A 19,391-nucleotide genomic window follows, 5' to 3' on the forward strand; every position below is an offset into this window, starting at 1 on the left:
GGGGGAAAGGAGGTGGTAGATTAGGGTGAAAGGGATCAAATGTACGGTGATGGAAGGAAAACTGACTCTGAACATACAATGTGATATATAGATGATGTATTACTGAATTGTACACTTGAAACCTATGTAACTACACTAACCATTGTCACCCCAATAAACTTTAATTAAAAAAAATGAATGAGAAATGAAAATATCAAATAATTATAAAGCTATTCAATTTTACTGACATTAGAATGGTCAAGCCAGGGAAAGTTTTTATTGCAACTTAATACAATATATTTGGAATCAGGAAAATCCCACTTGAAATCAAGCTTAGGATCATAGACTTTAGAGAAGTGCTGTGCAAAAGAAACATAAGCAATTTATATTTTCTAGTAGTCATATTTTTAAAAGTAGAAGAAACTGATATAATTAATTTCAATTTACCCAATATAGTCAAAATATTATTTCCAAACATTTTTTTAATTTATTAAGGGTATATTTCACATAATTTTCTTTCATACTAAGGCTTCAAAATCTGGTGTGTATTTTACATTTACAGCATATCTTAATGGACTAGCTACATTTCAAATGCTCGAGAGTCCCATGTGGCTATATTTGCACATTTAACACTATTTTACATACAAGTGATTGATGGTAAAGCCTTTCAATTCTTTAGACAATCAAATTAAAATGTTTGAATTGAAATTAAAAATACCGACCATTTCATATCTTACAGGACATTTGGTCCTGTTCAAACATCCATGAAGATATTTGGTCCATGCCAAAATGTCTTTGACATTTGATTGAGTAACAAAACATCCATGCCTAGAAAACACCCCTGGGTTCAAACATTCCACAGCATTTATTTGTACTTTTGGTTTACAGGATTCATACATAAAAATGGTTTCATGTTTTCTTGGTCCAATAACTGTGTTATGGCTGCACTGTCAGTAATAACCCTTTTTGCCTAGGTAACCTAGCTCCTAATGGTACATGGGAGGAAGTAGATGGATTGCATGACCAAATGTGTCTGTGGACATTTCATACAGGACCACAGGACCACATGTCTGCTCATCTTAACACCAAGTGTTGTGGTCAAAGATCCCAAAACATTTCTGTCCTCCACAGTAGAAACCTTTTTACAGTGATACAGTTTATATGTGACATGCAGTGCATAGGTATCTAAGAAAGTATTGGTGCTGCCAAACGTATAGTACAAATAAATTTCGAGAGTCAGCTACACGTCGTCAAAATAGCAGCATGATGCTCTGGAATTCTCCCCTGGAATTTACAACAAATTGAAAACTATAACTCCACAAAGGACTCCCTGCACAACAGACAGGCAAGATGAAGAGTTTTACTACTGAATTCACCTAAAGGTGGGCAAATTACAGGAGCAGGGAAGGAAGGAAGGAAGAAGTGAGCCGACGATGCCACTGGGCTCAGGGCGCAGACCTAGCTCAGTATACCGGATCGCTGCATCCTGGAACTACTGCAGCTGCGGAAGAGGGAAGAAATTGTACTGCTAGGGCTCCGTTTATGGCCCATAGGGCTGAGGGGACAGCACATAACACAGCTGAACCCAACACTCACAGCAGAGACCTCAGAGCAAAGACTGAGGGAAGAAGGCTGAAAACAGTGGATTAAGCCCTCACTGCTGCAGAGAACGGAAGCCTTAGGCACTGAGACTAGCCACCGCCTCGCTATCCTCCCAGAGTTCTCCCCACCCCAACCTGTCCAGTGCTAGAAGTGGAATAGTAGTAGTGTCAAATCAAAAGAACAGAATATTTGCAGTTCTGAGAACTGTGGTCCACAGACACAGATTCACAGCCCAACTAGTTCCGGCAAAGGGGAAGGAGCTGTGGAAGAGGACTGGCTGTGGTGGTAGTCATGCCATTGCTCTGGGCCAACTCTCACAACTCACCCCGCCCCTGTCCCAACCTATCTGGGCTGATCGCTGCAGGAGTAGAATTGCTGAAACACACGGGCTCTGAATCTGGTGCAGGAAGAGCTTTGGAACTTCAAAAGCTCTCCGCATCCACACAGTGATGTGGAGCCCTGTGACCCAGGCGAACTGTTAACAGAGGAGAAGTCCATCTTCTAGGCAATCCCCCATTGTATGAGAAGCTGGAATAATGTAGAGAAAACATAACACTACATTGTGAGAAAGAGAAAAAAAGTCTGCAGTCTGAGAGAAAATAAAACATACTACAAACACGATTTGGAAAACAAAAGAAAGACCTCGTCTTATCAACCTGTTGCAGAACCCACTCCTATAGATGTCTAGGAGGAGAAATAATAAATCATTAATTGCCATGAATAACCAGGGCAACAAGACAGCTCAGAAACAAAGTGAAGTCTCCAGAAAATGAACTTAAAGATATGGAAATATGTGACTTAAATGACAGAGAATCTTGATTGCAGTTCTGAAAAAACTCAATGAGACGCAAGAAAACACAGAAAGGCAGTTTAATGAACTCAGAAACACAATCAAAGAACAGCATGAACATTTAACGAAAGAGATTGAAATTTTCAAAAAGAATCAAATAAAATTTCTGGAGATCAAGCACTCAATAGAAGAAATGAAGAATAAAATAGACAGCTTAGGTAGTAGCGATGACTAAATGAAGGAAAAAATCAGTGACATCGAAGATAGAAGCCAGGAAATGACACAGATGGAAGAAGAAAGAGACTTGAGACTTAAAAGAAATGAAATAACTCTACAAGAACTTTCTGACTCCATCAGAAAGAGCAATATAAGATTAATGGGCATACCAGAAGGAGAAGAAAGAGAGAAGGGAACAGAGAGTATATTCAAATAAATAGTTGATGAGAACTTCACAAACTTGTGGTAAGAACTGGATCCTCGAATCCAAGAAGCAAATAGAACACCTAATTACCTCAACCCCAACAGGCCTTCCCCAAGGCGGTATTGTATTGAAGCTGTCAAAAAACAACGACAAAAAAAGAATCCTCAAGGCAGCCAGGGAAAAGAAGACGGTAACCTACAAAGGGAAGACCATTGGATTATCATCAGATTTTTCAGCAGAAATTCTACAACCCAGGAGAGAGTGGAATCAAATATTAAAACATTTGATTGAATTGAAAGAGAGAAATTATGAGCCAAGAATAATATACCCAGCAAAGATATCCTTTAGATATGAAGGAAGAATAAAGACCTTTCCAGACATATAGAAGATGAGGGAATTTTGTAATACAACACCTGCACTATAAGAAATACTAAAGGAGTGACGTCATAGGAATGACGGCAGCAGGGCGCACTTTCTGAGTTCTCCTCCAGATCTTGTTGCAAACGGGACCTATAACCCATCAAAGAACTTTTCTCTCATCACACAGAATAGTGGGGAGATTCGTGGATTACTTGAAGCTAAGAAGTACTTGAAGGTGCGCTAATTGGGCAGGCAGGGGAAGGAAAAAGAGGGCGGAGTGAAAACGCTCGACCGGCAGCGGCGGGAGAGCCCAGCCCCCAACGGAGCCTCAGCTGGCGGGGGCGAAAACCGAAAACCGCTGTGCCAGGCACACACGGGATCCCAGGGCGGAGCGGAGAGCGCGGGGACCAGGAGGTGTGCTCTTTCCCTGCGTCCCACGGCTGATTTCCCCCGCCAAGAAGGAGGCCAGAGGACCCTAGCGCAAAGAACATAGCCTCCATACCTGGGCCCCTACCCCGCCCCGCTCTTCCAATCCTACCCCGCCCGTACAGAGACTTAAACGGGAAACCGCGGTGGAGCCCCGCTGTGCCGGGCACGCACGGGATCCCAGAGCGGAGCGGAGAGCACAGAGACCGGGGGTGGGCTCTTTCCCTGCGTCCCACGGCTGATTTCCCCCGCCAAGAGGGAGGCCAGAGGGCCCTAGCGCAAAGAACATAGCCTCCATACCTGGGCCCCTCCCCCGCCCCACTCTTTCAATCCTACTCCGCCCTTCCAGAGACTTAAACCGGCCCCTGAACTGAGGAGTGGTGTCAGATAACAGAGGAGCCGTAATGCTCAGGCTTTGGGAAGCCTGTCGGGCAGCCCTGACCCAGGGAGACTGGGAAGTGTGTGTGATTTTGGCTGTGCTAGGAGAGAAGAGACTCCTCCACCCCCAGCCACCACCTTTTCTGGCCTGCGGGAAGAGGGCAACTCACGGCTGGGCTGGGAGAGTGAAGACCCCTCCATCCCCAGCCCCCACCCTCCCTGGCTTGCCTAGGGCGGGGTGGGTGCAGCTGCAGAGACACACCCGGAGATCAGCAGTGAGGCAGGCGCAGCTCTGGGCTTTCAGCAGATCAGAAATCTCCCGCCCGCACTCACACACACACACTGAAGAATTGCCTTAAGTCTCAAGAGTACTGGACACGGATCTGGTGGTGCCACTCTCAGTGTGCATATGTGCAGGCAAGGGCAGAAACTGCACTGACATTGTAAAAACTATCATCCAGACCCCTCAGGCCCACGCATTTAAGTCTGCAGTCCCAAAGTCTCTCTGGGCACCAGGTGACCGGCTCTGCCTGCACAATAAGCACGGGGCTCTTTGGTACAGCAGAGGACAACCTGGACATTGCTTGGTGGGCTTAGGCCGAGACTGTCCCTGCTTTTTGTATTGCTTTATTTTGTTTTGTTTTGCTTTGTCTTTATATCTTTGATATCTTTGCCTCTGTCCAGTGGGGGTTATCAGGTGGTTTTGCATGTGAACGTATTTGATATTTTTCTTTGTTGTTGTTGTTGCTGTTGTGCTTGGTGATTTGCTTTGTTCTGAAACTGCCCTGCCGGGGCCCAGCTTGTGAGGCACGGTCAGCAGATCAGCAATCTCCCGCCCGCACCCATACACACACACTGAAGAAGTGCCCTAGGACTCTAGAGTTCTGGACAAGGGGCTGGTGGTGCTACTCTCAGTGTGCATACGTGCAGACAAGGGCAGAAACTGCACTGACTTTGTAAAAACTATCATCCAGACCCCTCAAGCCCACGCAGTTAAGTCTGCAGTCCCAAACTCTCTCTGGGCACCAGGTGACCGGCTCTGCCTGCGCAATAAGCAGGGGGCTCTTTGGTACAGCAGAGGACAACCTGGTCATTGCTTGGTGGGCTCAGGCCGAGACGGTCGCTGCTTTTTGTTTTGCTTTGTTTTGCTTTGCTTTGTTTTGTTTTGCTTTGTCTTTATATCTTTGATATCTTTGCCTGTGTCGAGCGGGGGTTATGGGCTGTTTTTTTTGCATGTGAATGTACTTGATTTTTTTCTTTGCTGTTGTCGTTGCTGTTGTGCTTGGTGATTTGCTTTGTTCTGAAACTGCCCTGCCGGGGCCCAGCTTGAGACGCACGGGACTCAGCATATCCAGGGGCCAACTCCAGACCAAATCGGAGTGCAGCCGGGTTTGACCTGCAGGTCACACACCTAGAGGGGGTTCTCTGCAGGCACTGGAGCCCATAGAGGCCAAATCACATTAGGGTGGTCAACCCTCACGCAGCAGAGCGCCCTGCAGGGGGCAGAGCCAAGTCTCACAACAGGTCAGCCCAGGAGTTAACCCCACCTACTCACTAGCAAAAAGCAATTAAAGATCTTCTTGAACGGGACAGTGTACACAACACGACTCACCTTTGGAGCACACGCAGAGGAGGACGACGTGGTGCGAGTCAAATGTAAAGGACACATACTACATAAGATAACCTAGCAAGAACTAAGAACTCTAGGGGATCTACCTAATATATCAAAATAAACACAGTCAGCCAGAATAGGGAAACAAAGATACACGTCCCAAATAAAAGAACAGAAGAAGCCTCCACAACTGGAACCAAATGAAGCGGATGTAGCCAACCTCTCAGAGACAGAGTTCAGAACACTGGTGATAAGAATGTTTAAGGAGCTTAGAGAAAACATAAAGAAGGATGTAGAAATCATAACAAAAAACCAGTTAGAACTAAAGAACACAATTACCGAAATTAAGAACTCACTTGAAGGAATTACCAGCAGGCTAGATGAAGCAGAGGGTCGAATCAGCGACTTAGAAGACAAGGTAGCAGAGATAACTCAAACGGAACAACAGAAAGAAAAAGAATAAAAAACAATGAGGATGGCCTAAGAGACCTCTGGGATAACATCAAGCGCAACAACATGCGCATCATAGGAATACCAGAAGGTGAAGAGAGTAAGCAAGGGATTGAGAACATATTTGAAGTAATAATGTCTGAAAACTTCCCCAACCTGATGAAGGAAACCAACATACAAGTCCAGGAAGTGCAGAGAGTTCCAACCAGGATTAAACCAAACAGGTCCACACCAAGACACATTATAGTTAAAATGGCAAAGCTTGAAGACAAAGAGAGAATCCTAAAAGCAGCAAGAGAAAGATGGAGGGTTACATACAAGGGAACTCCCATAAGACTATCAAATGATTTTTATACAGAAACATTGAAGGCCAGAAGAGAGTGGCAGGAGATACTCAAAGTGATGGAAAACAAAGGCCTACAACCTAGATTGCTTTATCCAGCAAGGCTATCATTTAAAGTTGATGGAGAGATAAAGAGCTTTCCAGAAAAAAATAAGCTAAAGGAATTTATCACCACCAAGCCAGCATTGCAAGAAATACTAAAAGGACTTCTGTAAATAGAAGAAATATCAAAACAACCTAACAACAAATTTAAAAATGGCAATAACTATGTACCTATCAATAATCACTTTAAATGTAAATGGATTAAATGCTCCAATCAAGAGACATAGGGTGGCTGACTGGATAAGACAGCAAGACCCTTGTATATGCTGTATACAAGAGACTCACCTCAGAACAAAAGACACACACAGGCTGAAAGTGAAGGGTTGGAGTAAGATATTTCATGCAAATGGAAATGAGAAAAAGCTGGAGTTGCAATACTTATATCTGACAAAATAGACTTTAAAATGAAGAACATACTAAAAGATAAAGATGGGCACTATATAATAATAAAGGGATCGATCTGACAAGAGGACATAACCCTAGTAAACATCTATGCACCCAACATAGGAGCACCTAAATATATAAAACAGGTACTGACTGACATAAAGGCAGGGATCAACAGTAACACTATTATAGTCGGGGACTTCAACACACCTCTGACAACAAGGGACAGGTCTTCCAGACAGAAAATCAATATGGAAACAACAGCCTTAAATGATACATTGGACCACTTGGATTTAATCGATATTTTCAGAACATTTCACCCCAATGCTCAAAATACACCTTTTTCTCAAGCGCACATGGAACATTTCCCAAGATAGATGATATATTAGGCCTCAAAACAAGTCTTGATAAATTTAAGAAAATTGAAATCATACCAATTGTCTTCTCTGATCACAATGCTATGAAATTAGAAATGAACTACAGGAAAAAAACTGGAAGACACACCAATTCATGGAGGCTGAATAACTTATTACTAAATAATGAATGTGTCAAGCAGGAGATCAAGGAAGAAATCAAAAGATATCTCGAGATAAACGAAAATGAAAACACGACGACCCAAAATCTATGGGATGCCGCGAAAGCAGTCCTAAGAGGGAAATTCATAGCTTTGCAGGCCTACCTAAAGAAAAAAGAAACATCACTAATCAACAGTTTATCTTCACATTTAAGGGATTTGGAAAAAGAACAGCAAAATAAGCCCAAAGGGAACACAAGGAAGGAGATAATAAAGATTAGAGCAGAAGTAAATGAAATAGAAACCAGAAAAACAATACAAAAGATCAATGAATCCAAGAGTTGGTTCTTAGAGAAGATAAACAAGATCGACAAACCTTTAGCCAGACTCATCAAAAAAAAGAGAGAGAGGACCCAAATTAATAAAATCAGAAATGAAAGAGGAGAAGTGACAACGGACACTGCAGAAATACAAAGAGTTTTAAGAAGTTACTATGAGCAACTATATGCCAACAAATTTGACAATTTGGAAGAAAGGGACAATTTTCTAGAGGCTAACTCAAGAAGAAACAGAAAACCTGAATAGACTGATTACCACCACGTAAATTGAATCAGTAATCAACAGTCTCCCAACAAACAAAAGCCCTGGACCAGATGGCTTTACAGGTGAATTTTACAAAATGTTCAAAAAAGAATTATCGCCTATTCTCCTCAAGCTCTTCCAAAAAATCCAGAAGGAGGGAAGACTCCCAAACAGTTTTTACGAAGCCACTATCACCCTGATCCCAAAATCAGACAAAGACACCACAAAAAAAGAAAACTACAGGCCGATATCTCTAATGAACATAGATGCAAAAATCCTCAACAAAATATTAGCGAACAGAATTCAGCAATACATTAAAAAGATCATTCACCATGATCAAGTGGGATTCATCCCTGGTATGCAAGGGTGGTTCAACATCCGCAAATCTATTAATGTGATACACCACATTAACAAAATGAAAAATAAAAAGCACATGATCATATCAATAGATGCAGAAAAAGCATTTGATAAAATCCAACAGCCATTTATGATAAAAACCCTTCAGAAAGTGGGAATATAGGGATATCTCAACATAATAAAGGCCATATATGACAAACCCACAGCTAACATCATACTCAATGGGGAAAAGCTAAAACCAATCCCCCTAAGATCAGGAACAAGGCAAGGTTGCCCACTATCTCTGCTTCTATTCAACATAGTGCTGGAAGTTCTTGCCACAGCAATCAGACAAGAAAAAGAAATAAAAGGCATCCAAATTGGTAAGGAGGAAGTAAAGTTATCATTCTATGCAGATGATATGATACTATATATAGAGAACCCTAAAGACTCCACCAAGAAGCTCTTAGAGCTGATAGATGAATTTAGTAAAGTGGCAGGATACAAAATTAATATTCAGAAATCAGTTGCATTTGTATATACCAATAATAAAACATCAGAAGGAGACATTAAAAAAAAATCCCATTTACAATCGCTCCAAAGACTATAAAATACCTGGGAATAAATTTAACCAAAGAAGTAAAAGATCTATACTCAGAAAATTATAAGACACTGAAGAAAGGAATGAAGGAAGATATAAATAGATGGAAACACATATCATGTTCATGGATAGGAAGAATTAATATAGTTAAAATGTCCATACTGCCTAAGCCAATATACATATTCAATGCAATTCCTATCAAACTGCCAACGTCGTTTTTCACAGAAATAGAACATATAATCCTAAAATTTATATGGGACCATAAAAGACCCCGAATAGCAAAGGCAATCTTGAGAAATAAGAACAAAGTGGGAGGTATAACAATACCTGACATCAAATTATACTACAAGGCTACAGTAATCAAAATAGCATGGTACTGGCAGAAAAACAGACACTTAGATCAATGGAACAGAATAGTTAGTCCAGAAATAAATCCACGCCTATATGGCCATTTAATGTACGACAATGGAAGCAAGAATGTACGATGGAGTAAAGACAGTCTATTCAATAAATGGTGCTGGGAAACCTGGACAGACACATGCAAAAAAATGAAGTTGGACCACCTCCTTACACCATATACAAAAATAAATTCAAAATGGCTTAAAGATTTAAATGTAAAATCTGAAACAATAAAATACCTAGAAGAAAATATAGGAAGAAACTTCTCAGACATTACCCGGAGTAAGATTTTTACGGATATATACCCTCGCTCGAGGGAACTAAGAGAAAAAATAAACATGTGGGATTATATCAAACTAAAAAGTTTTTTCACAGCAAAGGAAACCATCAATAAAACAAAAAAGGATTCTACTGAATGGGAAAAGATATTTGCCAATGATATATCTGATAAGGGATTAATATCACAAATCTATTATAAACTCACTCAACTCAATTCCAAAAAAACAAACGATCCAATTAAAAAATGGGCAGAGGACTTGAAGAAACATTTTTCTAAAAAGGACATAGAGATGGCAAACAGACATGTGAAGAAATGCTCAACCTCACTAACCATCAGAGAAATGCAAATAAAAACCACCATGAGATACCACCTCACCCCAGTCAAAATGGCTATCATCAATAAATCAACAAACAACAAGTGCTGGCGCGGATGTGGAGAAAAGGGAACGCTTGTGCACTGTTGGTGGGATTGCAGATTGGTGCAGCCACTATGGAAAACAGTATGGAGGTATCTCAAAAATCTGAAAATGGAACTACCCTATTATCCAGCTATTCCATTCCTAGGTATCTATCCGGAGAAATCCAAAACTCCAATTCAAAAATCTTTATGCACTCCTATGTTTATTGCAGCACTATACACAATAGCTAAGACATGGAAACAACCAAAATGCCCATCGGTAGATGACTGGATTAAGAAATATGGTACATTTATACAATGGAGTATTATGCAGCCATAAAGAAGAAAGAAATCTTACCATTTGCAATAACATGGATGGATCTAGAGAACATTATGTTAAGTGAAATAAGTCAGACAGAGAAAGATAAGTACCATATGATCTCACTTATTTGCGGATTCTAAAGAAAAGAATAAGTGAATGAACTAATCAGAAACAGTTTTGGAGACAATGAGGAAAAACTGAGGTTTGCTAGATGAGCTGGAGGGATGGGGCGTGGGGGGGAGGGTGAGGGGATTGGAGGGCAGTCGGTGACCACAGGATGGCCACGGGGTTTGAAAATTAATCTGGGGAACGTAATTTGGTGGTTACAAGAAGGTAAAGGGGTTGGGGGGTGGGGGATGAGGGTGAGGGGGATCAAATGTATGGTGATGGAAGGGGAGCTGACTCTGGGTGGTGAACACACAGTGTGATTTATGGATGATGTGATACAGAAATTGCACACACATGTAATTTTACTAACAATTGTCACCCCAATAAATTAAAAAATAAAAATAATAAAAAGAAATACTAAAGGAGACTATTCGACCACCATTAACCGGGACAATTTGTGGCAACCAAAACATAAAAAGCGGGAGAGTAAGGCCTGAACTGGAATATGGGAGTGGAGAAAGTAGGCATGCTGAAGAAAATGCAATACTCTAAATATCAAACATTCTTTTACATAAACTTAAGGGTAACCACACAAAAAAATCCAGAACTGAAATATATACTGTAATAAAAGCAAAAACAGAGGGAAACATCATAGAACACTGCCACACAGAAAGAATACAAAACAACGAAAAGGCAAAGAAAGAATGGAAACACACAGTCTTACCAAAAACTGAACATAGAATAACAGGAAATCCTCACAAATCAATTATCACCCTATATATAAATGTGCTGAACTCACCTATAAAAAGTCACAGAGTAACAGATTAGATCGCAAAACTAAACCCAACCATATGCTGTCTCCACGAGATGCATCTCAGTTACAAGGACAAGCATAGACTCAAAGTGAAAGGATGGAAATTGACACTCCACGCAAATAGTATCCAGAGAAAATCAGGTGTAGCTATACTGATATCAGATGAAATTGACTTCAGGGTGAAAAAGGTAACAAGGGACAAAGACGGACATTTCATAATGGTAAAGGGGACTATACATCTGGAAGACATAACAGTCATCAATATTTATGCCCCCAATCAGCGAGCACCAAAATATACCAAGCAACTACTAACAGAACTAAAGGGAGAAATTGACCAAAACACAATTATACGAGGGGACCTAAAAACATCATTGACAGCTATGGATAGATCATCCAAACAAAAAATAAATAATGAGATTGCAACCCTAAATGACACACTAGATGAAATGGACATAATCGATATTTATAGATCACTGCATCCTAAAACATCAGACTATACATTTTTTCCAGTGTACATGGAACATTCTCAAGGATAGACCTTGACATAAAGGTCTAACCTTTATGGGACATAAAACTAACCTCAACAAATTTAAGAAGCTTGAAATCATACCAAGCTTATTCTCTGATAACCAGGCTCTGAAATTGGATATCAACTGCAAAAAGAAAGCACAGAAACCACAAACACATTGAGATTAAACAACGTACTTTTAAAGAACACCCGGATCAAAGAAGAAATTAGAGGAGAGATCAAAAGATACATAGAAACAAATGACAATGAAAATACATCTTACCAAAAATTTTGGGATGCAGCAAAAGCAGTTTGAAGAGGGAAATTTATGTCATTACAGGCCTATCTCATGAAACAAGAAAAATCCCAAATAAATAACCTCATGTTACACATTAGAGAACTAGAAAACAAAGAACAAATGAAACCCAAGGTCAAAAGAGAAAGGAAATAACAAAACTCAGAGCAGAACTAAATGAAATAGAGAACAAGAAGACAATAGAAAAATTAATGTGACAGAGAGCTGGTTTTTTTAAAGATTAACAAAATTGACAAACACTGGCTCGGTTCACTAAGATAAAAAGAGAGAAGACACTAATAAACAAAATCAGAAATGAAAAAGGGGAAGTTGTATTTCAGATGCCACAAAAATACAAAGGATCATCAAAGAATACTATGAAGGATTATATGCCACCAATTCAATAACCTAGAAGAAATGGACAAATTCTTAGAAACATATAGCCTTCCTAGGCTAAACCATGAAGAACTGGAAAATCTAAACAGAACGATCACCAGTAACGAAATTGAATCAGTCATCCAAAACTTTCCCAAAAGCAAAAGTCCTGTACCAGGTGGCTTCACTGGTGAATTCTACCAAATCTTCAAAGGGGATCTAATACCAATCCTGCTCAAACTCTTCCAAAAAATTGAAGAAGAGACAGTACTCCCTAATTTTATGAGGCCAACATTACCCCGATACCAAAACCTGGTAAGGATAACACAAAAAAAGAGAACTACAGACCAGTGTATCTGATGAATACAGATGCAAAAATCCTAATCAAAATTCTAGCAAATCGAATGCAACAATGCATTCAAAAGATTATTCATCACGACCAAGTGGGGTTTATCGCCGTTTTACAAGGGTGGTTCAACATCCGCAAATCCATCAATGTGATACATCACATAAACAAAATAAAGGATAGAAATCATATTATTATATCAATTGATGCAGAAAAAGCATTTGACAAGATATTAAATCCATTTATGATTAAAACACTTAATAAAATAGGTATAGAAGGAAAATACCTTAACATAATAAAGGCCATTTATGACAAACCCTCAACTAATCTTATAATTAACGGTGAAAAACTGAAGCCCTTTTCTTTACATTCAGGAACACGACAGGGCTGTCCTCTATCATCTCTGATTTTCAACATAGTGTTTGAAGTCCTCGCCAGAGCAATCAGGCAAGAGAAAGAAATAAAAGGCATCCATATTGGGAATGAAGAAGTTAAATTGTCACTTTGCAGATGACATGATGCTATATATAGAAAACCCAAAAAACTCCACCAAAAACTATTAGAAACAATCATTGAATACAGTAAAGTTCCAACTACAAAATCAACGTACAAAAATCCATTGCATTCCTATATACTAACCATGAAATCTCAGAAAAAGAAATGGAAAAAACAATTCCTTTTGCAATTGCAGCAAAAAGAGAAAAATACCTAGGAATAAACTTAACCAAGGATGTGAAAGACCTGTATGTTGAAAACTACAAGTCATTTTTAAAAGAAATTGAAGACACAAAGAAATAGGAAGACATTCCGTGCTCATGGATTGGAAGAATCAACATAGTTAAAATGTCCGTATTACCCAAAACAATATACAAACTTAATGCAATCCCTATCAAAATCCCAATGGCATTTTTTAAACAAATAGAACAAAAAATCACCATATTTGTTTGAAACCACAAAGACCCCGAATAGCCAAAGCAATCTTAATAAAAAAGAACAATGTTGGAGCTGTCACACTCCCTGATTTTAGCTTGTACTACAGGGCAACAATAATCAAAACAGCATGGTACTGAAAGAAAAACAGACACATAGAGCAATGGAATAGAATTGAGAACTCAGTAATAAAACCACATAAATATGGACAGATAATTTTTGACAAAGAAGCAAAAATCATAGAATGGAGAAAAGACAGCCTCTTCAATAAATGGTGCTGGCAGAAGTAGAAAGCCACTTGCAAAAGAAAGAAACTTGGACTGCTATCTGTCACCGTTTACCAAAATTAATTCAAAATGGATCAAAGACTTAAGCATAAGACCTGAAACAATAAACTGCATAGAAGAAAACATAGGTACTAAACTTATGGACCTTGGGCTCAAAGAGCATTTTATGAATTTGACTCCAAAGGCAAGGGAAGTAAAATCTAAAATAAATGAATGGGACTATATCAAACTTAAAAGCTTTTGCACAGCGAAAGAAACCATCAACAAAATAAAGAGGCAACCAAATGAATGGGAGAAGGTTTTTGCAAACAGTGCCTCCGATAAGGGGCTGATATCCAAAATATACAAGGAACTCATGCAATTCAACAATAAAAAAAGAAACAACCCATTTGAGAAATGGGCAGAGGACCTGAAGAGACATTTCTCCAAAGAGGACATATAAATGGCAAATAGACATATGAAAAAATGCTCAACATCACTAATCATCAGAGAAATGCAAATAAAAACCACAATGAGATATCACCTCATCCCAGTCAGAATGGCTATCATCAACAAGACAAATAGTAACAAGTGTTGGAGAGGCTGTGGAGAAAAAGGAACCCTCATACAGTGTTGGTGGGAATGCAGATTGGTGCAGCCATTATGGAAGGCAGTGAGGAGGTTCCTCAAAAAATTACGAATAGAACTACCCTCAATCCCTCTTCTGGGTATCTACCCAAAAAATCTGAAAACATCTACACATAAAGACATGTGTGTTCCAATGTTCATTGCAGTTTTATTTATGGTGGCCAAGACATGGAAACAACCAAAATGTCCTTTGATAGATGAATGGATAAAGAATTTGTGATATACATACACAATGGAATACTCTTCAGCGGTAAGAAAGATGAAATAAGACCATTTGTGACAACATGGATGGCTCTTGAGATTATAATGCTAAGCGAAATAAGTCAGACAGAAAAAGCAGAGAACCATATGATTTCACTGATATGTGGTATATAAAAGAAGAACAACAAAAGAACAAGAGAAACAAATGTGAAACAAAAACTCATAGACACAGACAATAGTTTAGTGGTTACCAGAGGGTAAGAGGGGACGGGGGTGGTAGATGAGGGTAAAGGGAATCAAATATTTGGTGATGGAAAAAAAAATAATCGTGAAGTATAATACACAAGAATAGCAAAAAAAATATATATATATATTCGAAAGTCTTTCTTCTACACTTATCTTTAAAGAATGTTAACTATGAGAGGGATCACAGTATCCTGTCTCTTTCCCCTGCATGTTTCTCCTCGCTTCCAAAAGAGTAAATACACTGGTGCTCTTCAGGCAGTTTGGGAGGTATAACTGAACCATGAAGGATGAAAGACAGTGTCTGCTGCAGGTGAAGCTCTGTCACAGCCAAGCACAGTAGCTTGCATGTTTTTCTGCAATACTGAGATTGCCTCTGGATGCTAATTTGCCAAGCTGTGTTCCTTTATTCTTTCAGAATTTAGCTTATTGCTTCCAATTTCTTTAAAGCCTTTTAAATATAGCCTTAGTTACTCAATAGCCTCTTTCTTTTTCTTTTTCTGCCCCTTCCCATCTGTGTGGCCAGTCCACTACTTTCCACAAAGCTGTGCATATAGTGAGCTGTTGAACTACTTTCCATTCCTTGAAAACTACTTAGAAATAAAGTGAGTGGCATCTCACCTTCTTTCCAGATATATATACTTAAAGAGTCATTTTTGTAAGGAAACTGCAACATATATATTTGAGAATGTAACAAAGAAAATAGAGATTTTTTCATTATCGTATATGCAGAATTAACTGAAATATGAGTAGTTATGATTTTATAACAAAAAATTATCTTTGGACATTTAGTTAGTATTGTTTAATGAACTCAAAAAGAGTCTGGAGGTTTTGCTAGAAATAAATGATAAAGATTTATGCAAGGGTCACAGGGTTTTCATACCGGAAACACAACTAGGCAGTACCTAGAATGTTCTGAAGAAGATAGCAAAGCTGAGGCTTCTTACCTCAGTCTTGAGAAGAATCAGTCCTGTCTTATTAGCCCCAGGATTTGTCTGAGATTGTAATCCTCTAGATGACTGGTGGTCTAGATAATAGATGTCATGTTGTCTGGATACCTGAACAGTCTTTCCGTAGTCCTTCATGTGGTAATCAGAGGCTTATCTGGAAGTTTGATGTATATTTAGTCATTGAAGCAGGACTGGAAAGTTCAAAAGTTTAAGTTCTAGGCTAGTCAAAACAAGAATAGAATCATTTCCTCATACTTTAACCTGTTTGATTGTAGCAATTTAGCAGCTTGATTATAATAACTCCATTTTTGTTTCTTCACTCTATTCCTCAGTATAAAATGGAAAGAATTTAAAAGTTCTTATATGAAATAACAATTGCTCTTAAATGATCACTTTAGTGACAGTTTGATGTACTATAATTTCTTTTATGGGCAATCTTTATTTTTCTAATGACTTATTTCCCACAGATGGATTTTTTTCCCCTTTATATGCTGTGTAGTGCTGGAGATGAGTTCCACTAAATATGGAAGGAACTTATGTCTAGCTTCTTTCACTTAGTTTAATGGTTTTGACTCTCATCTATGCTGTTGCATATATCAATAGTCTGTTATTTTTTATTGCTGAGTAGTATTCTATTGTATGAATATACCACAATTTGTTTATCTATTCGCCAATTGGTGGACATTTCAGTTATTTGCAGTTTTTAGTGTTTATTAATAAAGCTTTTATAAATATTTATATATAGATATTTGCATGGGTATATGTTTTCATTTCTCTTAAATAGTTTTGGGATACACAGTAAGTGTGTGAATAACTTCATAAGAAACTGCTAAACTGTTTTCAAAGGGGCTACCACTAGCAATGTCTGAGAACTCTAGTTGCTCTGAGTTTTTGATTACTTGTTTGTTTATATATTTAAATATTGATTACTTGTTTGTTTATATATTTATTTTTAACATTAGCCATTCTAGTAAGTCCTGATTCCCTCTGATTTCTCCACAATGTTTTCTAGGCAGCTTTGTGATCCTGTGAAAGTCCTCTTTTCTTCTGTCAGGCTGACAGTTGGGCCAAATGTTTGTATCAAATCATGAACATTTGCTTCTGTGAAATCAGGTTCCCTATCCAGTGGAGCATAGCTAGGAGTCATGTGATTTGAATTGCTTTCTGTCAGCAGGTTGAGTTGGTTAGAACATGATACTAATGAATTTTCAAGATTAATAAAATTAAGTCTGTTTCACTGAAGAGACTTCTCCCATAATCTCATATAACTGCTTCATACTAGAGCCTTCCTAACAAAGAACTCCAAAGAAGAGAATAAATGCTTCAGTAGAAATTTATCTTCAGCACAGAAAAACCCAGTCACATATTCAGTTATTACATAAACAACTCCCTAGGAAGTGAGGAGAAGAGTGAGGCTGAACAACAGGCTAATGGACTTGTACCTGAAATGTCACTTTCACTGTTAAATAAAACAAAACAAAACAAAGCCATTGCTGTGATGTGTGATAAAAGTTAGTGGTACCCCATTTCTTTGTGTGAAATTGCTTTTATCTCATCATTGACTTAATTTGATTGCACCAGTTTGTCAGCTGTCATGTTTGGGTTTCTTCAGCTGCAAAATATAGATAATGACAGTATGCAATGTAATAATCATGTGCAACAATTTGTTTCTTCTAAACAAGGTGAGCTAAGAATTGTATTTCCCCCCTATAACTTTGGAATAAGAAAAAGTTCAAGGCTTTCTTTTTGTCTGTCTTGTATTTTACAGGTGGCTTGTCTAATATCTTGCATTTTTGTCCTGACAGTCATTTATGCAATAGGACCTTTTCTTTACTGGCTGCCCATGGTACAGTAGTGCTTTTTCATGATCTTTTTAAGTTTAATTTTAATGAGAATCATTGTTTATTAAAAATTACTTAAAAGAGTAACTTCAATGATCCTAATGTGTCACTCATTAGTAATCCACGTGTCATTCATGTGGTGTAACCAATGGAAGAATGAAGGAGAAGTGGAACGAACGAGACCACATTTGATGGGGGAGGAATGGGAGGGCACCACAGCTATTTTCCAGTTCTTAGGCTTTTGTATAAAAATGCCATATTTGGGATTAGATTTATTCTGTGCTCATTTGGATGGTGGAATTAGGCAATCTTTGCTGTAAGAAATAAACTTGGGAAGAATTTTTATCAGAGTCTGGACTGTTAGAAAATGTGTGCTGGGCAAGGGAGTAGGAAACGAAATATATCTTGCAACCTTTGGCATATATTTACAAAGTGACTCAGAACATTAGTATCAGTGGTTCACCTTACCTTTCATAAGCCTGAGGCACCAAAGTTATGCAGTTAAGATCTTGGTCTTCAGAGAGCCAGAGACAGTTTCAGTCCTTTCTTGTTCTAATTCTTCATTCCTATAGTGAGATTCAATAATTTCCACTGGAAGGTCTTTCAATAACAAGTTCACTTTTCATGAGTTACAAATATCTTCAGGTGAAATCACAAAGTTGGTACACAAGGCAATTATAAATAAATACATGATATAAATATTTAATATTTGCAACAAATTTCAAACAAATGGAAGTGAATAATTATAATAAATTAAGAGGACATACAACATTATAATACTTTATCTTTATTATTATTTTTCTTTTTCCTTCTTTCTAATTTTTTAGAATTACACAAATTTTACCCTGTAATTTTCTAGAATTGATATTATGTTCCTAAAGCAACAAAGGAACAAGACAAACAAATAAAGAAACTAAAACTCATAGACAAAGACAACAGTTAAGTGGTTACCAGAGGGTAAGGGGGGTAGGAGGAATGGTAGAAGAGGGGATCAAATATATGGTGATGGAAGGAGAATTGACTCTGGGTGGTGAACACATAATGCAATATATAGATGATGTACACTTGTACACTTGAAACCTACGTAGTTTTGTTGACCATTGTCACCCCATTAAATTTTAATAAAACAAGAAGATATTATATTCCTGAAGTACAATGGGTTAGTTCTAAGCAAACTAAATATTACTCCAGTCTTTTAAATGGTGATCGCTTGTCTCTAGTGGGTACTTTAAGAAAAAAAAGAAATAAATAAAAAATAGCTTTGTTGTTTTAAATTTAGATTAAACTCTTTATCTTGCTTCTTCATCAACCTATTTCTTATTTCTAGTGTGTTCTTGCAAGCATTATTGTCGTGGGTCTGAAGGGAATGCTAATACAGTTCTGGGATTTAAAAAAATATTGGAATGTGGATAAAATCAATTGGGTAAGTAGAAATTTGACCTAATATTTTCTGCTTTGGTTTAAACACATTTCAAAATAAATTTTATAATTTCATTTGCAGAAAACGGTTTTAGCAATTTGAGACTTGCACACTTTACAAATTAGCGTTTATTTTTTCAGAATCTTCATAAAAGCGTTAAAATATAAAA

At 38.2% G+C, this 19,391-nt stretch overlaps 1 protein-coding gene across 2 annotated transcripts in view; it reads left to right on the forward strand.

Moving 5' to 3' along the window:
• Nucleotides 1–19,391, forward strand: part of SLC26A7 (solute carrier family 26 member 7) — a 445,736-nt gene that overhangs the window by 360,290 nt on the left and 66,055 nt on the right. For both annotated transcript variants that reach the window (XM_033125821.1, XM_033125820.1), the window contains 2 exons: nt 17,730–17,807; nt 19,130–19,225. In XM_033125821.1, coding sequence (XP_032981712.1) covers nt 17,730–17,807; nt 19,130–19,225 — 174 coding nt within the window. The remainder of the gene's footprint in view (nt 1–17,729; nt 17,808–19,129; nt 19,226–19,391) is intronic.

The sequence above is a fragment of the Rhinolophus ferrumequinum genome, chromosome 14 (genome assembly GCF_004115265.2).
Source record: "Rhinolophus ferrumequinum isolate MPI-CBG mRhiFer1 chromosome 14, mRhiFer1_v1.p, whole genome shotgun sequence".
Taxonomy (NCBI): Eukaryota; Metazoa; Chordata; class Mammalia; order Chiroptera; family Rhinolophidae; genus Rhinolophus; species Rhinolophus ferrumequinum.